General features: G+C 37.7%; 1 protein-coding gene across 2 annotated transcripts; it reads left to right on the top strand.

Annotated features, from left to right (window-relative positions):
- The first annotated feature begins 7646 nt into the window (after nt 1-7646).
- On the top strand, nt 7647-21118 carry LOC149083493 (endoplasmic reticulum chaperone BiP-like). 2 transcript variants are annotated; one of them, XM_089234014.1, is made up of 8 exons: nt 7647-7742; nt 12727-12887; nt 13023-13254; nt 13340-13742; nt 13850-14085; nt 16211-16448; nt 18671-18828; nt 20273-21118. In XM_089234014.1, the coding sequence occupies exons 2-8, from the start codon at nt 12766-12768 to the stop codon at nt 20846-20848; spliced, it is 1965 nt and encodes a 654-aa protein (XP_089090140.1). In that variant the 5' UTR covers nt 7647-7742; nt 12727-12765; the 3' UTR covers nt 20849-21118. The 2 variants fall into 2 exon arrangements, with proteins under 2 accessions (XP_089090140.1, XP_089090141.1); XM_089234015.1 differs by having other exon boundaries at nt 7647-7699.
- The last annotated feature ends 1077 nt before the right edge of the window (nt 21119-22195 follow it).

Consider the following 22195-nt stretch of genomic DNA (forward strand, 5'->3'; position numbering starts at 1 on the left):
TGGAACCTATGGATGAATTCTGAAGCACAAATGGTTTTATTGTTACGTCTACATTGACCAGCAATGATTGGTGCATTAAACTTCGTGCACGATCATGCGTGCGCAACACTCGTTGGAGTCGGAAGGTATGAAACAGCGGTTGCAGAATAAACAAAAAAAATGGGTTAATAGATGGGTTAATAGGGGGTATGGTCCCCTCTTACAGGTATACAGGTCTCGCAGCGTGATTTCATACTTGAAATAAGGCAGTTTATCATTTCCTGTGGCAATTGGTCCCACTCGTTCAGCAACGCTGTTTTCATTCCCTGGATGGTTCCCGGAGGGGGATTGCGAGTTGCGATTGCCCTCCCCAGAGCGTCCCAGACATGCTCTACAGGGTTAAGGTCTGGAGATCTGGCTGGCCAATCCATCCGGCGAATATCCTCACTCTCTAGAAAATCGTCGAGCAGAAGAGCTCTATGTGGCCTCGCGTTATCGTCCGTTAAAATGAACTCAGGGCTAACTGCACCCCTGAAAAGGCGAACATAGGGCTCCAAGACCTTATCCCTATACCTCACACCAGTCACAGTGCCTCTTTCAAAGACATGGAGAGGTGTGCGGCCATCCAACATGATGCCTGCCCAGACCATTAAACCTCCTCCGCCATAATGGTCGATTTCGCGGACATTGGGGGGGGGGGGTAGGTAGCGGGTCCCTGGTTCTCTGCATATGAACGTACGGCGAGAATCGGTGCTTAGGCTGAACCGGGACTCATCAGTGAAGAGAACGGTGGTCCATTGATCCATACTCCAATCTCTATGCTCTCTGCACCATGATAAACGGATTCTCCTGTCCATAGAAGTGAGCGGGACGCAAACAGCAGGTCTTCTTGCAAACAATCCTCTCTCATGAAGTCTTTTGGAAACAGTCACCCTTGATACACGGGTTCCTGTGACTGCATACAAGTCACGAGAGAGCTGAGAAGCTGTAGCACTCCTGTTACGCCTCGCTATAATCGACAAATGGCGATTTTCTCTGGCCGTCGTGGTTCTTGGATGACCTTGCCCAGGCTTTCTCTCGATGGATCCGGTATCCTGGAACTGTTTCCATAAGTTACACACGACGCTGGGCGTTAAATTGAACTCTACAAATCTGGACTTGTGATTGGCCTGTTTCTAGCCTCCCCACAATTCGCCACCTCATTCCATCATCTAAACGTTGGTGGTTACTCATTTTTACTGTTACAATTTGAAATTAACCGATTGCTGCAAAATAACACCAAGAAATTCGCCGAGGTGTGCCAGCGAACGAAATGCGTCTTAACTTACGCGCGCTTATAAAGCCTGTTTCTCTACTGGCTCCGCCTACACACACGTGTACGCTTACGTATTTGACGTACAAGATTTGCATTTTTGTCTAGAAGCAGTGGTTTTACATTCAGTTCAGTTCTTTTCATGAAATTCGATAAAATATGCAAATTCTCTTAATTTATTTCACCAGTGTATATGCGCAATACAGAAACCGATGACCATCCTTGCCATGGCTAGGGATATTCGGCAGGTCCTCCACAAGAACCCATGGATTCGCATATCTTGGATCAAAGCGCATGTGGGGAACGAAGAAGCAGACACAATAGCCAAAGCAGCGACAATCAATGGCACATAATTAATCGAAATATTATTACCTCCATCTATAGCAGTGATTCCCAACGTGGGTGATAGAATGTTCCAGGGGGACGGTAGAATCTACGGGTGTAACATAAGATCTTATGGGTTAGATTGCGTTGGGGGGCGATGGGAGAAAAAAATTCTGAAGAAGTGGGGGAGGACGAAAAAGGTTGGGAAACTATGATCTATAGCAAAACAAAAGGCAAGAAAAGAAATACTCAATATACAGCAAACCCGATGAAATGATGCGAAAACCGGCAGAAGTGTCCACAAAATAATACCAAAAGTTTCATACAACGCAAAAAATTGGAGCAGAGAACTTGTATTTTTTACGACCACCACCGTCTTAACGCATGGGCCCACCCACCCGGGTACGGCCCGGGGGCCTCAAGAGAAGAGGGGCCGCACAAAAATAAGATTCGATTGAAATTTTCTATAATTTACTAGGTATGGCCTCAGAAAAACCAATTGGTCCGGGGGCCCATGATGCTCTTAAGAAGGCCCTGCGATCAATCACGGACCTTTTCCAAATTACCTTCATCGCTTCAAAAAACGAGAAACAGATCATTGCCTTTGTGGTGGAAAATCGGCACTCCTATCCATTACTTAACAACCTGTAAATTAACTGCACATCTAAAGCACATGGCTGTGCTGTGCCCGCTGCTAAAAATGTCACTCTCTGGATCAGAGAGATTTTTATAAACAAAAGTAGAGTGAATAAAGTCAAGAAAATAATTAGATGGATAGAAACGGGGACTCAAGCAAGATTCAAGACCCATAGAGAGGAAACAGGCAGTTTTTCCTTTAATTTTTTTTTTTTTTTTTGTGTGTTCGATATTTACGGGGAAAAAATCAGAAATCTATAGAGGAGATTTTTATTCTTGAATCAATTCTGTGGGTGCTCTGCCCCATTCTACAAGAGAGTGTGGGTGCTCGAGCACCCCCGGCTCCGACGCCACTGCTGGTGACTATAGATCATGGCTCTCCAAGCTGGTCTGCCATTCACAGCATGTCTCTTTTATCCATCTGGTGCTTGGTCTACCTCTCCCTCTCGTTCCCTCCATTCTTCCAAGCATTGCCATTTTTTCTAGTGAGCCTTCTGTGCGGATTACATGGCCAAAGTAAGAGTTTCTGTTTAATGACTATTGCTTCTAGAGACAATACACCGGATAAAAATAAGGCGTGAAAGAGCCCCACAGAGTTCTTTTGCGAGATAAAATTCCTTGAACAAAATGTGTGAGGAATAAATATATTTTGATGTTCGAAAAGACAAAACAATAGCTATTGCTTGTCTTTTTCACTTCAATGAGTTACCTCTAAGGCATCTTGTGAAGCATCTAGGTGGATGTTCCATCAGTCCACACGGGCTTCAAGGTGATAGCGGAAAAAGTTTGGAAAATTGTGAAAGATTACCTAATGTGGAATTTGAACCAACCTCTAATAACCTTCCGATAATGGACAGTGACAACAGTGATTTAAGTGCTGATCAGAAATATCTTGTAGAAATAGTACCGGCAATAGAAATGGGTGATTTACCTGCTTCGTTATCACACCGTGTTCCAGGTAAACTTTCATATGCTAGATGGCTAATGACAGCTAACGCTATTTTAAGGTTATGCTCTGCAACAGAAAAACCCAATGAAAATCTCAGCATTTTGACTGAGTATATAACGAAATTTTACGCACCAATGTGTTTCAACATAAAGATAAAGCCATCGTATATGCTGATGGAGCAAGACACTTGTTCAATTTAGTGGAGTTATCTAGGTTTTTACCTGACAAAATATTTTGCCTCATTGACCCAGTTAATCAAAAAAAACGCTTTCTACTCCCATCCAGAGAATTTTTTGCTCTCATTATTGTCAGATGAGAATCTCATTTACAAAAAACTGGGAATAAAAAGAATTCTGAAAATTAGAAATGAAGGATTATCAGAAGCAGAAATCCGTGCATTCCGTGTTCCGAAAATAAACTTTTCTGCTAAGCACTATTCGGAACTATGTGCATGGCATCAAGTGCGATTGACTGAACCACCTATCATAAAAAAATCAGGAAATGGACCCACAAAAATGATCTGAACCTGCTTTTCCATCTATAAAGAATTTTCCGTATCACACACCAGCAGTTTAACGGTGCGTACGACTCGATCTCTTGCTGTATCAGCAACCGTGACTTCAGCAGTCGTGAAGGCTTCATTGAAGCCAGAATATAATCAAGGAGTACTTTTCCATCGTTTGAAAAAAAGCGAAAGTGTAATAACAGTGTTATAACAGAGGAAGCAAATAGAGGCATTCTCCTGGCACCTATATCATTGAACTATGTTTTGTTTTTTTAATTTGGAACATGGTTATAGTTTTGTCCCCCCCCCCCTCCACCCCAAAAAGGGTTTATTTTCATCTCCCTCTATCAATCACTATATTCGGAGTGCTTGAAAAACTTTCCATTCAACTGCCATGACGGTTGCAATGCTGCATATTTGCTTGTCAGTTATTACTTATATATGGAAGCCTTAACTTGTTGGGTATTTCTCTGGGTTTATATACACTGCTGACCACCCAAATTGCAACACCAAGAAAGACAAGAGATATCGCAACAATATTTATTTTGTAGATAACATGTTGACCAAGCATCAAATGATTAAATTTATAGACTTCTGTGAAGTGTGGTTCCTGCCAAAATCAGTAGCCAGAGTAGCCGCCATTGTTGGAGATCACCGCTGCCACACGCCTCGACATTGATTCAAAGAGACTTTGGATGTGTTCTTGGGGTACAGCAGACCAAGCAGCTTCCACGCGTTGCCAAAGTTGATCTGGTGTGGCAGCTGGGGATGTAATCTGGGTCAATCGTTGAGCAACCATGGACCACATGTTTTCTATCGGCGAAAGATCCGGAGAGCGAGCTGGCCAGGGAAGCAATTCAATCTGGCGATTGACGAAGAACCTTTGGAAAATGCGTGCCACGTGTGGTCGCGCATTATCCTGTTGAAATATGGCTGTGGGCAAGCCCTGAAGGTAAGGAAGGACAACTAGCTCCAACACCTCGGAGATGTAGCGCGGGCTTTTTAAAGTACCGGCAATGCGTACTAGAGGAGTGCGAGAGTGATATCCAATACCGCCCCATACCATAATACCCGGTGCAGGACCAGTGTGGCGGTGCATAACGCAGCTGTTCAGCATCCTCTCTCCACGGTGTCTCCAGACTCGAATCCGACCATCGTGGTGTTGCAGATAGAAGCGTGACTCGTCAGTAAAGACAATTTCATTCCATTGTGCCGTCCACATCCTTCTTTCATCGCACCATTGGCGGTGGAGACGTCTGTGGTTCTGCGTCAAGGGTAGACGAAGCAATGGACGTCTTGCGGACAGACCACTCTGCTGTAAACGGCGTCGAATGGTACGCGCAGACACTGGATGATGCGGTACTGACTGAATGTGCTGTGCTATGGTTCGTGATGTGGCTGAGCGATCCGTCACTGCCATATGCACAATACGCCTGTCATCACGTGAAGTGGTGCACTGAGGTGGATGCGATCGAACACGTCGGTCCGTCGTACCCTCCTGCATCCAACGATCACATATCCGCATTACAGTTGTTTGGTTTCGTCCAACACGACTACCGATTTCCCTGAAAGATAATCCACAATCTCGGTAGGCCACTATCCTTCCTCTGTCGAACTCGGATACTTGATCAAAAGATGATCACTGTTTTCTACGAGGCATAATTGATCGTTTTTTTGAAAAAACCACAAGAAAAACACAATTGCCGTACTTCAAATCGTCGAAATTTCCAAGCCTTAAATAGCGCTTTGAAGTGGCGCCACAGGCGCGCGTGATGTGCGTCTGCGCTGAAATTCTAATCATTTGCATATCTCACCTCCGCTAATGCATGTTGTAAATTTCATATTATTTGCATGCTTCCTTCAGGGTGTTGCATTTACGGAGGCCAGCAGTGTATATATATTCAGTTTTGCCTCATGTTCTGAATAACTTTTAAATTAAGTGTTTTTATTTTTTTTAGAGAATGCTTTTTAAAAAACATCAACTTCGTTTATGTTTAAAAATATTTTTATAATGTGTACTTAGAAAAGTCTTTTTGCTCAAAACTTTAGGGTCTGTGAGGAACCTCAAGATATTAAAATATTTTCCTAGATTTTGGTATAACGTCTTAAAACCTTGAAAGGCATCTTTTGAATACTAAGGCAACATCAATTTCCAAAAAAAAGGGGAAAAACACCCTTTTTCGTTCCACCCTACTGGGTATTTCTCGGTTTGACGGTTAATTACTTGTAAATGTGTATTGTTAAAAGAAAATTTCAATAAAAAGAATAGAAATACTTAGTTGAAGATATCCGCTGATACGCATATAAATTGATATGGCTGATGGTAAAATGCCCTCTGTTTTCTCCTATAGAACATATCTGAAAGGAAAAAAATATAAAAGGTCACCCCACGGGCCCCTTGACTCCTGGACTGGAGCTCTATTGGCCCTCCCCCATGTGGGGGCCATGTTCAGACCACAAAGTGAAAATGTAAACAATTAATATGTGAAAATGTTCTGGTAGCAGTCTTTTTCTCTTCATTCGAGGGAAAAGGTTAATGGGGGATTGAAGAAAATAAATTTGAATCGATTAATGAGAAAAAAATATTCAGAATTTTCGAATCACCACAAATGAAGTTAGTCTGAAAATCTTTTCAAATTAGGGAATAGAAAACAGCTATTTGTAGTATTTTAGAAAATTTTGGTTAGTCGCGTGCCTTAATCGGCAATTTTGCTAATTAGCGATTTTTTGGCAACAATTGACGATGTCCAGTATATTTCCATATTTGTGAACCGAATTTCCCATATTTTTCTCGAGGAAATATGGTCACACTGATACAGAGAGAAATTTGTGCCCTACCCCCCTGGTCCATCGACCGGGCACCAGACCCACCTAGTCCCCTCCAGTTGTTGCCCTGACTTCATGATTTCAAGGAGTCTCGGAAATCGTTGAAAGAAAAGCAGGATAGGAAACACCCATAAAGAAACGAGGGCTCATCACTCCAAGTGACGTCTAAACGTAAAAAAATAGCAAATTAAGGAACAACGATTTTAGCGAGTACTGACGTGTTTTGCGAGTCACTTTTGCTCAAAGATGGTGAATGAGAGTCAGCCTAGTTTTTGGAAGAGCTCGTCCATGGAACGACAATTGGCAAAAAAGGATCCTAGAATACCAAGCATATACACATTGTCCTCCATCTTGGAGCAAAAAAATCAGTTTTCTGTTCGAAGTGACATCTAATTGTTAAAAAAAAGTGACAAAGGGAACAGCGATTAGTTGTAGCATTAATACTGACTACCATACTAAAGGCATGTGCCTTCCCGGGCACGGCCCGGGGCCTCAAGAGAAGAAGAGGCCTCACAAAAATGATATCTGATTGAAGTTTTTAAGAATTCGCCAGAAAGGTCCGCAGAAAAACCACTTGGCTCGGGGACCCATGATGCTCTTAAGACGGCCCTGACCGCACTTTGCACAAAGTTGATGGATGAGTCAGCCTCGTATTTCAAGGAGCTCTACGTTTTGGCCAGGATCCATTTGTCGTCGCAACTTGCTTGGTCAGCCATTTGCAGTTCGGCGGCCGGGGCACCAAACCCGTCTTTTAGTTCCGGCCCAGAAATGATCATCCATAAAAGAAAAAAAAAAGAGAAAAATACAATAGATAAATATACATATGGATACAAAAAAAGAGAATGTCATTGATTCCCGAAGAAATTCCGTAGACAATATTATTTTTTACGTAAAATGAGAGCGAAACGGTGTAATATTACATAATCATTTATCAACTCCACCCATTTTACTACGTACACTTCGCATCGTAAACACACGTCAGCAGTGAAGCTTCCGGAATAATCTCGATCGTGCCGCCGGCCAATCAGAACCAGCCATGAGTACGGCGTCGTCCAATCAGCTTCAGACACGCGTTTTTGGCGATTCAATAAACTCGGTGACCGGCTTTACCTTTTCTGCACACGTTGAATTGTCAAAGAACCTAGAGATCAAGCTGTTCGTGAATTAGGTATCTCGTTAAAGTTCTCTTTTTCAATTAACCTATTCGAGCTGTAAGTGCCATTTTAAATTTATATGTATGCATATATGTAATGTATCAATTCATGGAATACATTATATTTTAATATTTGTTGATATTGGATGTTTTAAAATTGCATTTGGAAAAGTCCCTTTAATAACATTATGATCTGGCTCAATTTATTCAGAGACATTATTAATTTATCCAATGCCCGTTGTATGGATGTAATAGATGTTAAACGTGTTTCGCATTTAGTGGTTAAATTTTGTTTCCTTGAATTTACGGCCTAGTTAAGTGTTTTAATTTGGGCCCGGCCCTTTTTTATCGGTGTTGTCTTATTCCATGAGGCCCTCCCGTTGGAGCTTAAAGTTAGAGGCCGTGCTGTATTAAAAAGACATTTTCACGGCCTCGATCTGGTCAAAATTTGAGAGCAAGCATGCAAGTTGTTAGGCAGATATTTCCAGCCAAAGTAGGCAGGGCCGCCTCTGGGAGGGGGAGAAGCAGGTAGGTAGGTCTGGTGCTCCGGACTAGAGGGCGGTAACTTCACCCTTTTAACGTCTCTTTCAATATTACAAGGGCCACCAAAATGTGCCTTTTGCTCCAGTTGATAAAACATCCAGTTGTGGCCCTGCAGGTAGGGGGGCCTCGGTAAAATCACTTTGCCCTACGACGCTCTTAAGATGGCCCTGATTAGAGGTTGAATGAAAATTAATCTTCGAGAGTGATCATGTAAATTGGTGAGCAGTTTTAACCAGCTAGAGGGCCTTGGTAAAATCATTCTGCTCGGGGGGGGGGGGCATGATGCTATCAAGATGGTCCTGCCTTTTGATACAAGGCTCGGAGGAACAGCTGTAGTGTAACTTTTTTTGTCATGTGTTGATGGGTTTTTCTTTATCGAGAAAACATTCATAAGCATAAGTTAAGAAAAATAGTCATGTTTTTGAAATGCCTTTCTTGGCAAAGAAATATATCCCAAACATCTTCAAAAGAAAAAATATAATTGACACTCGTTATAACCCCTATATTATAGCAACCATTCTGTTCATGGGCGGAGATAAGGGGAGGGCAATGCTCTCCAACATCAAAGGTAAAGCCGACTGATCTAATGTATCTGTGTATATATGAATTGACATCGTGCCCCAGACTTTCTTTTCTCCTCCCTAGACTTTCAAGTCTATCTCCGCCTATGATTCTGTTACAATAACCGATAGAATAAGTACCAAATGTTCTCATCTCGTAAATAACTGTTTTTTTTGTTTGCAAATTATAATGGCCGTCCTATTTTTACGGGTCTGCTTCTGCAGCCACATGGTTCGCAAGAGTAAAGATCACCCTAAACTAAAATGAAAACTTTTATATGTCTACGTTTCTGAGACATAGGGTTAGCATTCTAAAGTTAAGTAAATTGGTAAGCTGGTAGTTCCAACCAGGTAGGAGCATCTAGAATATCACTTACCAAAGACCTTGTGACACTATTGAGATAGTCCTGTAGATATATTAGAAGTCTATCGTTTTTTTTTATTTGGAATAAATGCTAGTTGAAAGTGGTTACCAATGTTTCCGGTTTTTTTTAGCTTTATTAAAATCTTTTAGGTCGGGAACAAGATTCGTAATTTCTTTAGGGATTCTTTCTTAATTTTTCCAGAAATTGTCTCTACCTAGGATTGTAAGGACTGACTTGAAAGGCCGGGGATGGTACAATAATGTAAATTCATATGTGCATATTATTAGACTAATTAATTTATTAATTATAATAGAACCTTTTAACTTGGTATCTATGAACGTGTTAACTTGACGGGATGTTAAGTTTAGGTTTCATTTGATTTCGACCTTACAGTATTTTTAATATTTATGCATATATGTACATCTGTTTAGAGTTGAATAATTATATTTTATTACACATAATTTCTTTCGTTAATTTATAGATAATCTTCTATGAAATATTTAAAAATCTTGAATTGGGGTAAAAAAATATTGAAATATCTATTACTTCACCGCACACCAGCTCCAGTCATATATTGCCATATGGTGATTTCCAACTAGGGTAGGAAATGCAAACGCCATTTAACTCCACATCAGTGGTCTCCCAAGCTTGATAAGTAAAGAACTTTTTCTGATCTTTCAGCTGGGTTCAAACCCATGAACCTTGATGGCAAGCTTCATAGTGGAAGAACATCTTGTTACTGTTCTATTTGAACGCTTTGTTGAAATATCTATCGCTTGTAAATGAGCAGCGGAATTTTCAAAAATAATTTTCAACTTTTAAATTTTAATGGATTACTCAACCATCACTTGTTCAAAAATTCTAAATGTCACTCGCATCTGATTTTTAAGTCCTCTGGTCGAAAGTTTTGTAGTTCCAAACACAGTGGGAAGTGATCTTATGCTAAGGCGTGATGGGAGAAATCTTTGGCCAATGGAAAAAGTGGAATGCAGAAATGTTAAAATGCATATCATGAAAATATTATAAATTGACTGATACCTGTGCAATTGAAAAAGTTGTAAAATAATACAGTTGGTGCAGTCTTAAGAGTATCGGGGGGGGGGGGGGGGGGAGAGATGGAATGTTTTTCTGAGGCTTTACCAGGCAAATTTTAATTTTAAGCAGATATATTTTGTGTGAAGTCATTTTTTTTCTTGAAGCTCCTGGGCCTATTAGTTTCTTTTGTAGAGGCATAGATGTTTTTCCCCATCAAATTTAATATTGTGCCAACCAAGGCCATAGTGGGGGGTCCTGGTCCCCCCTGAAATGTGAGGAAATAACCGAAAGAAAAAGATAGTTAAATCTATCGCTTTGGTTCTTCCCCCGAACGAAATTTCTCGTTGCCAACCACAAAAATAAATGTGGAGTTATAAATATTTTGGCTATATAATAAAACCCAATATAATTATAACCATTTAAAATAAAATATTTTTCCCCATATTTTGAAAAACTTTTTTACTTTTTAAGCTAAAATCTTTACATAGAAATTAGGAGTTTCTTTATATTTAACGACTTTGACTTGATAGATGGGGCAGTGGGTGAAAAAAAAGTAGTGGGAGGACCTTTCATCTGGTCGAAAAGGTTTGGTATGTTAGCAAATACAGTACATGTCTTTATGTTTAGAATTTCTTATTTAGAATATTCGTAATTCTCAGATATCTTGCGATGAGTTTTTTCACTCGTATAAGCAAAATCATTGATAATGTCATCAAAATCTAATTTTTTGAATTTTCTCAGTTTCAATACACAATAAAACTAAAGACAAGTTTTTCTTGTAAAACTTGAACAAACTGATGAATAATCTTTCTCTAGAACAGCTTGATATTAGTGATGTAAGCGATGATTTTAATGTCTCAACATTTGGAAATGTCTTTTTAAACCTCTAGCGTTATTTGACATTTGTGGCATTGTCATCAACCTGAACCAAGGATGAAAATAGTTGCAGTTCATCTGAAAGAGTGTTTGCAAGATCAGATGCATAAAGTTTTGCAATTCACAAATGTACATAATCGTGAAGACTTAAGGATTTGATGTTGATCAAACGTGCAAACTTTCTTGTCATAGTTTCATAAATCATCTTGCGGTCAAAAGTGTGAAATAATGAATTTAACAAAAGGCAGTGACACATTAAAACATATTTGGCATGGGGAGGGGGGTGCATTATACATGCTATGTAATCTGTTATTAATTGATATAAAAGACTAATATCAATTTTATTATATAGCCCGGTTTTTCCCCTCAAATAGAATTAAGTTTTGAATTTTTTTTTTCTTCCTCGCCCTTCTATTGGATTTATTTTTCAGGTTTGTGTCTCCTGATTAAATATTTTTTCTTCCTCTTCTTTCGCACAAATCCAAAACATCCATATTCTATATCTGGGTCATTTTGGACTTGATAGGATTTACTGAGATAATTGGTATTTTTAAAAATATCGTGATTAGATTTCTTAAAATTTTACCAAACAAAATTTGATTTTAAAATACATATTATAAAACATTTGAGTTTTGGGATGTCTGTTGCCCATGTGGAAATCTGGGGAGGGGGGGGCCCTGTGACCTAACAGTTTTTTTTTTTGCCTGCTCTTAAAGTTTGCCCATCACTGGCTTAAATGAATATTTTTGTCAGAAATCTGAAAATTATATAAACATGGATTCTTAATTGAATAGTAAATTTATAATTTTATTTCCCCTTCTGCTAACACAGCACGTTTGAGAAACATGTTTGTAAAAGCTCTCTTGCGAGGCAAGCAACAATAAAGCTGAGGGGAAAATAAAATTTAGTATATATATTTTATGCTGTCGTGAATTTGGGACTCTCTTGAAACATGATAGGGGGCATAGGCTGATGTGTATCACAAATTATAACATGATCATGTATTCCCAAGAGTTCTTTGCGATCTGTCCAGGCAATTTGTTGCTGTTTGTAAACATCCATGCCCGAACCGGAATTTGTACCCATACCTGCCAGTCGGAAGATAATGCTCCTTGGCCACTTGATTACCAGTATGCGAGTGGTAAATTAATTTTATAATTAACATGTTAATAATTAAGGTACATAATAAAAATTGGTTTTTCTTACCTTGCACATGTTTTTTGCTAAGGGAAAAAATGACTGAAATATTCCTGAACTCATTGCAAAACGTTTAGTGGTTATTACTGCTTAAATATTGTAAACTCTGCATGGAGGAAATTTGTGAGTGGGAGTTTTATCTTCTATATAATCTTGCAGGTTAATAAAGATAACTTATGGGGGGGGGGGAAAGGAAAGAGTCTGGTTCAACTGTAGCTTTAAATTATCTAAAGAGAACTTTCGGCAAAAAAATGATTTGGCGAAAAAAATAAATTGAAATCCTGATAACTATAAATTCCATGTTATATTGGTCTATTCTGTATTTTGCAAAAAATAATACCGAAACCTGAATAATAACATTGATGATTTCTAATAAGTTGGCATCCATTGTATTATGAATTATCTTGTATAAATAAGCCTACGAATAATTTTGGTTTATAATTCATTGGCTTTTTTACTCTTCCAGGTACATTGTAGATTCTATTAGTTCTTTCTAAAAAACAAGATGAAGTATCTGATGATAGTGGCAATCGCGCTGCTTGCCAGCGCCTCCTCCAAAGAGGAATCTAAGGACAAGGATAGTTTAGGGACTGTCATCGGTATAGATTTGGGTACCACATATTCATGGTGAGTAATCTGATTTGAAATCTGTAAATAGGCTAGATATTTTATCATTTCTAGTTAACAGATATTCTGAATGATAGACAGGTTATCTGTTTATGTTAGACTATTTTAAAATAACAATCTAAATTTTTTTTTCAGTGTTGGTGTTTTCAAGAACGGTAGGGTAGAAATCATCGCTAATGACCAAGGTAATCGTATAACTCCATCTTATGTGGCTTTCACACCTGAAGGTGAACGGTTGATTGGAGATGCAGCCAAGAACCAGCTGACAACCAATCCAGAGAATACGGTATTTGATGCCAAACGTTTAATTGGCAGGGAATGGAGCGATCCGATGGTTCAGAAAGACATCAAATACTTGCCATTTGCTGTAAGTTATTTTACATCAACTCTTGACCAGTGAGTTCACATTATGTATTTTTTTATGTATCTCAAATAATTTTTTCTCCTTACAGATTATTGAGAAGAACAGCAAACCTCATATTAGAGTGAAGACTGGTCAAGGGGACAAGATGTTTGCTCCAGAGGAGATCTCTGCCATGGTGCTAACTAAGATGAAGGAAACCGCTGAAGCTTATCTTGGTAAGAAGATCACTAATGCTGTCGTCACCGTTCCGGCTTATTTCAACGACGCCCAGAGACAGGCGACCAAGGATGCTGGATCAATAGCTGGACTTAATGTGCTCAGAATAATCAATGAACCAACCGCTGCTGCTATTGCCTATGGCCTCGACAAACGGGAAGGCGAGAAGAACATTCTAGTCTTTGATCTGGGTGGTGGTACCTTCGATGTGTCCCTCTTGACTATCGACAATGGGGTTTTTGAGGTAGTGGCAACGAATGGAGATACTCATCTCGGTAAGTTAAAATCCTGAATGTGATTTCAGTTATTCCTTTTCCATGGGATAGGATTTTGTTTTGTGGTTTGAAAATCCAGATTTTTTAAAAACTTGTTTTTCCATTAGGTGGTGAAGATTTCGACCAGCGGGTAATGGAACACATGATGAAGGTTTACAAGAAGAAAACTGGTAAAGATATCAAGGGCGATAATAGGGCTGTTCAGAAATTGAGGAGGGAAGTAGAGAAGGCTAAGAGGACTCTTTCATCGGCTCATCAGGCTAGGATTGAGATTGAATCCTTTTATCAAGGAGAGGATTTCAGCGAGACCTTGACCAGGGCAAAATTCGAGGAATTGAACATGGTATATAATCTTGTTCTTGTGCATGCTGATTTAAATCACTGAGCATAGGTTTTTATCATACCTGACAATTATTTTTTGCAAATTTTTTATGTGGAATTCTAGGATATATATATTTTTTTTTTTGGGGGGGGGAAATTAGGTGATAATCATTTAAACAATCTTCAGAATAATAAATATTTATTCTGGTTCGAAGACAGTCGTCTGTTTGAGTTAGTTCTCAACATTTCCCTAACATTAATGGTTGGCATCAGGAGAATTTGATAAAACTGAATCAAAAGTCCAGCTTTGAAAAGACTTTTGATCCAGTTTTATCAATTCTCCTGATGCCAACCACTAGTGTTGGTGAAACGTTGAGAACTAACTCAAACAGACGACTGTCTTCGAACCAGAATAAACAATTTTCATCAAATGATGGCCATGAAAACCTTATAAACTATTTACAATCTTCAGAATGTCTATACCAGGGATACATAACCTTTTTCAGTCTGCAAGCCAGATATGTTGTAATTCTACTAATCCTTTTTTAAAGGGTAAGACAAATCTTAAGGATTTGTATAAAATCTAATTACCACGTATGACCTCGTTAAAAAGTAATAGTAATAACTGAACACATGGGGGGGCCTTCCCGAGTTATCTTCACGGATAGTGACATTTATGTGTGTAAGACATGCGTTCTTTATGGCACTACATATCCCAATACCCACCGAGACGTCAACACTTCACTTTCGAAATGTGTCTATTAGACTTGTAAAATCTCTTTCCACAACCACAAAGCCCAATACATGACTTGGTTGCATTATCTAATTTATAGAAACTTGTATTGTCCTCACAAAAAAATAGTGTGTAGTTGAGCTATCCACATTTACAAGACCCAGACTATTTACTGGTGAGATCCAGGACCGCTCAACAAATGTCATTGTAACCTCAGATCGGAGTTAATTATTAAAATTGGATTAAAATACCCTAGATACAGAAACAATCATGGGGAGGGAGATTATATCAAATGTGAACTTTTATAATGAACAATAATCTCTTGCAGATAAATTTCTTTATCAAATTTTGATTTTATTATGATAGTGTATACAAGTCGGATATATTTAACGTTTATTTATAAATCACTTGTTAATGCTTTGAAATTTGTATAAGGTGGGGAGGGGGTAATTCAAATATATTACTTCAGCAACATGATGGAGGGCTGATTTATGCAGACTTTTAATGACAAGGAGAGGGGGGGGGGTTTGAGTGACGCTTACGTCACACACATCAGCCACCCTTTATAAAAAATATTCCTAATGACATCTTACTGGATGTACCAAAAATAACATCTTTCTAGAATTTGTGGGCACCTGAACTAACATTCTTCCTATTGATAAGTCTTTTAGAGATCGTTAAAGTGGTTTTATAAATGTCCCCGGGCATCAAATGATCTGTATGTTGCAGATCACTTAAGTTATCCGGGAAGAAGACATTTCCAGATTATTTGAGTGATAAGCAACCCACAATGCAGTTCTATAACAGTTCACTGAAGTGATACACGACACAGTTTCAGAACACTTAATGTGTCGGACCTATTTAAGTAATCTACTATATTGCATATCACACGACTTCAGTCAAAAATTGCCATATAGCGATATATAACTAGCAGAGTTGGGTGGGAAATGAAGGCGTTATCTATCTCTAGTTGCCTCGGGCTCAATAGGTAATGAACTTTTCTGTTCTTTTGGCTGGATTCGAACCCATGGACCATGTGATGGCAAACTTCATAGTGGAAGACAAGCATCTTGAGTGATCTAGAAATGTTCTAGAGTTAATTCCGAGCTAATTTTCCTGATGAGGGGGGTTAAAAATAGCTAAAAATCTGCTGACGTAATACTTAAATAGCTCTCTCGGATGTATGTTTTTATAGTAATTCTATTGCTCGCTGGCTACAAACTTGTATTTATAAAGTGAATATCACCAGTATTTTACAGGACATTCTCATAAATTTGGTTTTCCTAATAACTTTTTCATAAAATGTCTTTCCATTAATCTTAATGTTTCGTTTTTTTTTTTTAAAAAAAAATCAAGAATTGGGATTATTTTTGTTTCATAAATTAAAGTTAATGTTTTATTACTTTTCAATCAGGATTTGTTCAGATCTACCTTGAAACCAGTCCAAAAAGTACTCGAAGATGGCGACCTCCAGAAGAAAGACATAGATGAAATTGTGCTTGTCGGTGGATCCACTCGTATTCCCAAGATCCAGCAACTGGTTAAGGAGTTCTTTAATGGCAAGGAGCCGACCCGGGGAATCAATCCAGACGAAGCTGTAGCTTATGGTGCAGCTGTTCAGGCTGGCGTTCTCAGTGGCGATGAAGATACCGGTGAGTGTCTTATGTCATCTTTAAATTACTAAACAGATGTGTAATAGGATTTGAGTTATCTTGTTTTACAAACATTTATTCACTGGGGGGAGGGGGGAGAGTAATGGAAGCGAAGTTGAATATAATCATTTTGTGAAGCAATGGTAATCAGCATTTATATTTTTACGTTTTTACCCATTTTAATCTGGTTTTCAGAATGTTCTTGAGCTATACTAATATATGGATAATGGCAAAAGTTATTTTGATATTTATAGGCAGAAATGTTTATCAATGAACCGAGCCTGTGTAAATAAATCATTTGAAGGTGATTAGAAGTGTTAAAACCTAATTTCTTTCTCTATTCCTTCTTTCAATAGACTACATTCTTATCCTACACCCAAGGATTCTCAAAAAGTAGACCTAGGTTTTTGAAAAACAAGGAAAAAGATTCTAGTTTATGTGCTTGTGCAAGTGCGTGTTCCAACTGGTTGAAGATTCAATAACAATATATTTTTTTTCCCCTTCATAATAAAAACCTTGTATATAAGTTTTGGAAATTTGACTGTTTTAGATTGAGAACATCGTATCTCGTCTATTACAGCTTTTTGAAAAGAGATCTGCAATGATTTGCCATCCATAGAGGGAAAACTTTTTGTATTATTCAATAAGATGTCCCTTTTATTTTTTTCTCCTGCAAGTTTGGAATTTCTGATGTATGAGGTTTTCATTATAAAGAGACTATTTGGAGATTGGGTGGTCAGCTGTGAGCAGAGTAGGTAGCGATTTTCAGTTACAAAATAAACAAATGATAATTACTTAACTTTTTTAAACAATATTTAAAACTTGCATTAGGGATTGTTTATTAACTTTGTAGGTAAAACTGCATCTCGGAGCTATGATTGCTTGACCATCCCTAATATTTTTTGGTATATTTCTGAGCAAATCTAAAGCACAGCTGAGCACCAGTGCCCATGGGTCTAAAACACTTAACTAGTGTTATCCGTAAAATTTTTTAAGAGGGTGGCTTTGTAAATCTTTTAACGAGAAATAACAACTTAAAATTTCAAGTATTTTTCACTCAATGAAATTTAGACATTAAATTGAATAATGTGTGAATCTAGATGTGTATCGGGGAACCTTGTTTTCAACATCCTCAAATTTAATTCCTTCCCACTTAAACAATTTTTAAATTCTAGCACCATGTATAAATCGGTGACATGGAAAAAGAAACATGTATCGAACAAAAAATGCTGAATGAGAAATGTATTCTCAAGCATACTATCCTGTCAAAGAACTATTGGGTATAATATATAAATAACTAATACAATGTAGAATTATTGTAGGCGTAAAACTTGTATTAAAATCGGCTCGTGGATAAAACATGTCACTATTTCCATCGTGCCTAATAAAAGTATTGGGTTTGTTCCCTCTTACCCCAATAGTTTGAGTCCCTCGTAGTATTTTCAATAATTTCGCGTCTTTGCATATAGTATTAGATATTATAGTGGATTTTGTAAAATTTTTCGAAAACATTAAGCAGGGGAAACTCTCTAAACAGATCCTGTATATCAGAATATATATATATATATATATATATATATATAGAATTCAAAATACATTTCTTATAAAGATTATAAAAAAAACATTTTGAGGATAAATTTTTATTCACTTTGCACATAAAGGTTCATTCACCTTTTTATCTCCAAATCAGCACATGATCTTGGTATAACAATAGCAGTGAGCAGTGTATGAATAGTATTTTTGTATTCCTTCCACACAACTTGTAAAATCATTTAAATGGGTTATATATAATCGCAACCATTATTTTTCTATCTCCATTCTACACATGGTATATTTAGTATTTTCATGTACAGTACTTTCACTATTCTGACACGCATTGTACCAGAGTACTGTATTATCAAAATTTCCAGATTACTGGAAGTCAATGATATTATTTAAATGGGCTTTTTTTGTCTGTGGACAGAAATTGAAACATATTTTTATGCTGGAAGAAAACCAGTCTAAAAAAGACGGATTAGCACAAGTCAACTGTATATTGAAAATATGTTAAAGCTATGGATAGTTTCACCGAATCAGACATTTGTGTTATGATCTGACATAGTGGCAACTAGATATTTGTGTCCTTGTTATTTTTTTAGTTTAAAATTTACTTGTGTTTCATGGTTGCCATTTGGTAGTTTCGATAATGTGTGATCATAAGTTCCTTTTTTGTGTATTTTCAGGTGAATTGGTCTTGCTCGACGTGAACCCTCTTACCATGGGAATAGAAACTGTAGGTGGCGTGATGACTAAACTCATCCCTCGTAATTCTGTCATTCCAACCAAAAAGGCTCAGATTTTCTCCACAGCATCAGATAACCAGAACACTGTCACTATCAAGGTGAGTTCACTGTGCCATCTTTCTAATAGGGGTGCAGCAAATGAAAACAGGAGTTGCACAGAATAAAATGAGTTTACATCTGAACTATAAGTAAACTTGTAATCTTCAAAGCTAACACAAATACCTTTTTCCCACTGTATAGCCCGGATGTGTAATTACAATGCTTGCATTCTTAGTTGTATCAGAGGAATTGGTATGCTGTGATTGGTTACTATGACTAAAGAAGATAAGACATCATGAAGGGGGTGGGATTTTTGACAAAACTTATGCCACATTAACTTTTTGATACTGTGAAATGACAAATGTGATCATTTCAATTTAAATTTTTATACGTTAAAAAAATCTGGATTTCTTTATGTAGATTGAATGCTGTGTATTTCTTTCAGAGATATTGTATTTGAGGAAATTTATAAAGAATAATTCTTTCTAAGTTCTAATTCCAATGGAGAATTATTGTTTTTATTGAAAACAAGACTAATAAATGTTCATGATTCGCGCATGTAAATAAGGTTTTTTTTTTTCCCCTAAAGCAGTAAAATTTATATTTCCGAACTCTATGCAACCACAGATTATTCGCAGTAAATTAGTTTCTATTAAAATTTTAAATTTTACAAAACATTGTTAGTGCTGACTAAAGAGAAGAAAATTTACTTTTTATTTTGAGAAATGAATTTCTCCCCGATAGTCCGAATTAGCTCTCTGGAGGCAAAGATTACAATGCCCGTACTATTCCAATACCATCTATAGCGGAAGGCGTCCGCTCGAAGCTTGGGACGTTACTGGAGTCATTGGATATACTATAAAAAAAAGGGTAAAGATGGCACATGCGTCTATCTGCTATAGGCAAGATGTCTTTATTCAGTAAGTGACGTTACGAGTTTCGCCCCGAGGTCCTCTGTGCTATAGTGTTGACTTGAATGTACCACAACTATCTTATTTTTGTTCTAATTAAACTCTTAAATAATGGTTCTTTAATTCAAAAATTTAATTTTGCTAAATGTAAATTTCACAAGTACTCATCTATTAGTGACATTTGGTTTATTGCTAGTAATTACGAGGTGTTGAACCGCTCGTATTATATCTAATATGTTTAGGAGTGTAAACTATTTATATGCAGCCTGGATCTATTCCCATGCAACTTTCACATTTTTGGTCTGTTGGGAAGACATTGAAGGGTTGTCGTTTTACTTCGACAGTGAAGTCATGGACAATACTCAAAACTGGTTCTGATCTTGGCCAAAAGACTTATGAGTAGCGTATTTATTCACTGTGGTGAAACAGTAGGACAAATGCTTTATATAGCTTTAGAGATTGAAACTTATTTGCCATTTCATTCTGTGTGGCTCTCGTTTTGTTTTCATTTGATCAACCTTTTTACTCTTTCTGGAAAGGTCTAGTTATTTGCATTAGATTGTTATTTATTCTAGTGTTATTTTCTGTACAGGTATATGAAGGTGAGCGTCCTATGACCAAAGACAACCATCTTCTTGGTTCATTTGATCTGACTGGTATCCCTCCAGCACCAAGAGGAGTCCCACAAATTGAGGTGACATTTGAAATCGACGTCAACGGCATCTTGAAAGTCACTGCAGAAGATAAAGGAACCGGTAATAAAGAGAAAATCACAATCACTAATGACCATAACAGACTCACCCCGGACGACATCGAGAGGATGATCAAGGATGCAGAGAAGTTTGCCGATGACGACAAAAAGATCAAGGAGAAGGTGGAGGCCAGGAACGAGCTTGAATCGTATGTGTATTCTCTAAAGAACCAAATCGGAGACAAGGAAAAGCTCGGATCTAAGCTCAGCGATTCTGACAAGGAGAAGATCGAGACTGTCATCGATGAAAAGATCAAATGGCTGGAAGGTAATCAAGATGCGGAACCAGAAGAGTATAAATCCCAAAAGAAAGAAGTGGAAGAAATTGTGACTCCTATCATGACGAAGCTATACGGTGATGCTGCTGGTCAACAACCCCCTCCTTCGTCCGAGGATGATATTAGGGACGAGTTATAAACTTGACTTTCTTTCGACTTAGGTTTTTTACGTTCTTTTGTACAGCATTCACTCTAATGTACTTGAGTACTGTGAGGACATTTTTGAGTTTTGACAATGTGCATTCATTGTTTTTCACCATCGGCATGATGCAGTTTGTGAGAAGTGTTAACATCTGTGTATCGAGACTTGATTTTTTTTTCCCCTCCCTTTTTTGTAAATAGTCTTCCTTATTTATACAAAGGTTCTTTTTTGTGTTAGTTGTGAATAAATTATTTTTTGGTACTTTCAGGGGTTTGTTTTTGTTCTCGGAATTGTCTCAGGGATGTCTTGGTAACCATTTTATATGGTCTGGTTTCTTTCGAGATTGTGAAAATTGGTTTTTTGAAGTGTCAATATAGATTGTGCTGCCAATGTATTCATTGATGAAAAAAAATACATCGCTAGTTTACCTGTTAGGGGCCATTCAAGTATTACGTAAAGACTTTGTTATTTTTGACCCCCTCTCAGCAAAATTTCGTCAGCAGCTTGGAATATTTTATATCTTTAAAAAAGGGGTGGTTGATGACATAAGCAACCTTCAAACACCCTCTCCCTGACATATTACTTGAATGACCCCTTAATGAGGAAGTTATCCTATTTCAGCACTTTTAAAGATGGGTCATAAAATCCACTTAGTCCCACTTTGGGGTAGTGCATGAAGAATGCCTTACCTCCTCCCACTCGAGGCCAGACGTGAATAAATGCAAAAGGGGATTTAAACTCTTAGAGCAATGTCTTCCTGGTTAGAATGAAAGTTTGTTGGCATAAATCTTGTACAAAAATTTGCACGAGAATGTAGATTCCGATGCTTGTTCTAGAATATTGGCCTTGACTAGATTTATGGTCCAAATATCTTGTTTGGTCAGCATGCTTTGATCATTATTTTTCAGGTGTCACTTTTGATATACTAGTGAACTGTTTTGTGCCTAGCTCTGTAGGTCATCTTTTCTATAACATACTTTCAAATTCTCCAGCTCACTCATTGGACAATCAGACTTCTGAAATTACTGTATGGCAATATGAAGTAATCATTGTCCCTTGCTATCCAGGCAGATGTGGATTTATGGTTTTACTGCCTGTGAGCTACAAATTTTATTTTCCCCTGCCATTGTATTTTTCTAACTAGTTTTTTAAATTTGCCGTCTAGCACATTTAATGATATATATTTCCTTTGCAAATACATGTTTCTAAATTATTCTTTTTGTCGCTTGTGAACCTGGTCCCTTATATTTTTTTTATTTTTTTGTAAGCTCTCTTGGTCATTAATGTGCTTGTAAGTTCTAGATCACTTATTGGTGAGTCACTGACATGAATTGATGACTTATA

This window comes from Pholcus phalangioides, unplaced genomic scaffold, assembly GCF_987345545.1.
Source record: "Pholcus phalangioides strain wild (caught in Gottingen) unplaced genomic scaffold, Ppha-v1.0 ptg000008l_1, whole genome shotgun sequence".
Taxonomy (NCBI): domain Eukaryota; kingdom Metazoa; phylum Arthropoda; class Arachnida; order Araneae; family Pholcidae; genus Pholcus; species Pholcus phalangioides.

Coding starts and splice junctions, on each gene's coding strand:
- LOC149083493 (XM_089234014.1), top strand. CDS start 12,766: ATGAAGTATCTGATGATAGTGGCAATCGCGCTGCTTGCCAGCGCCTCC. Junction 13,743..13,849: donor GAATGGAGATACTCATCTCG/GTAAGTTAAAAT, acceptor TTTTTCCATTAG/GTGGTGAAGATTTCGACCAG. Junction 16,449..18,670: donor CAGTGGCGATGAAGATACCG/GTGAGTGTCTTA, acceptor GTGTATTTTCAG/GTGAATTGGTCTTGCTCGAC.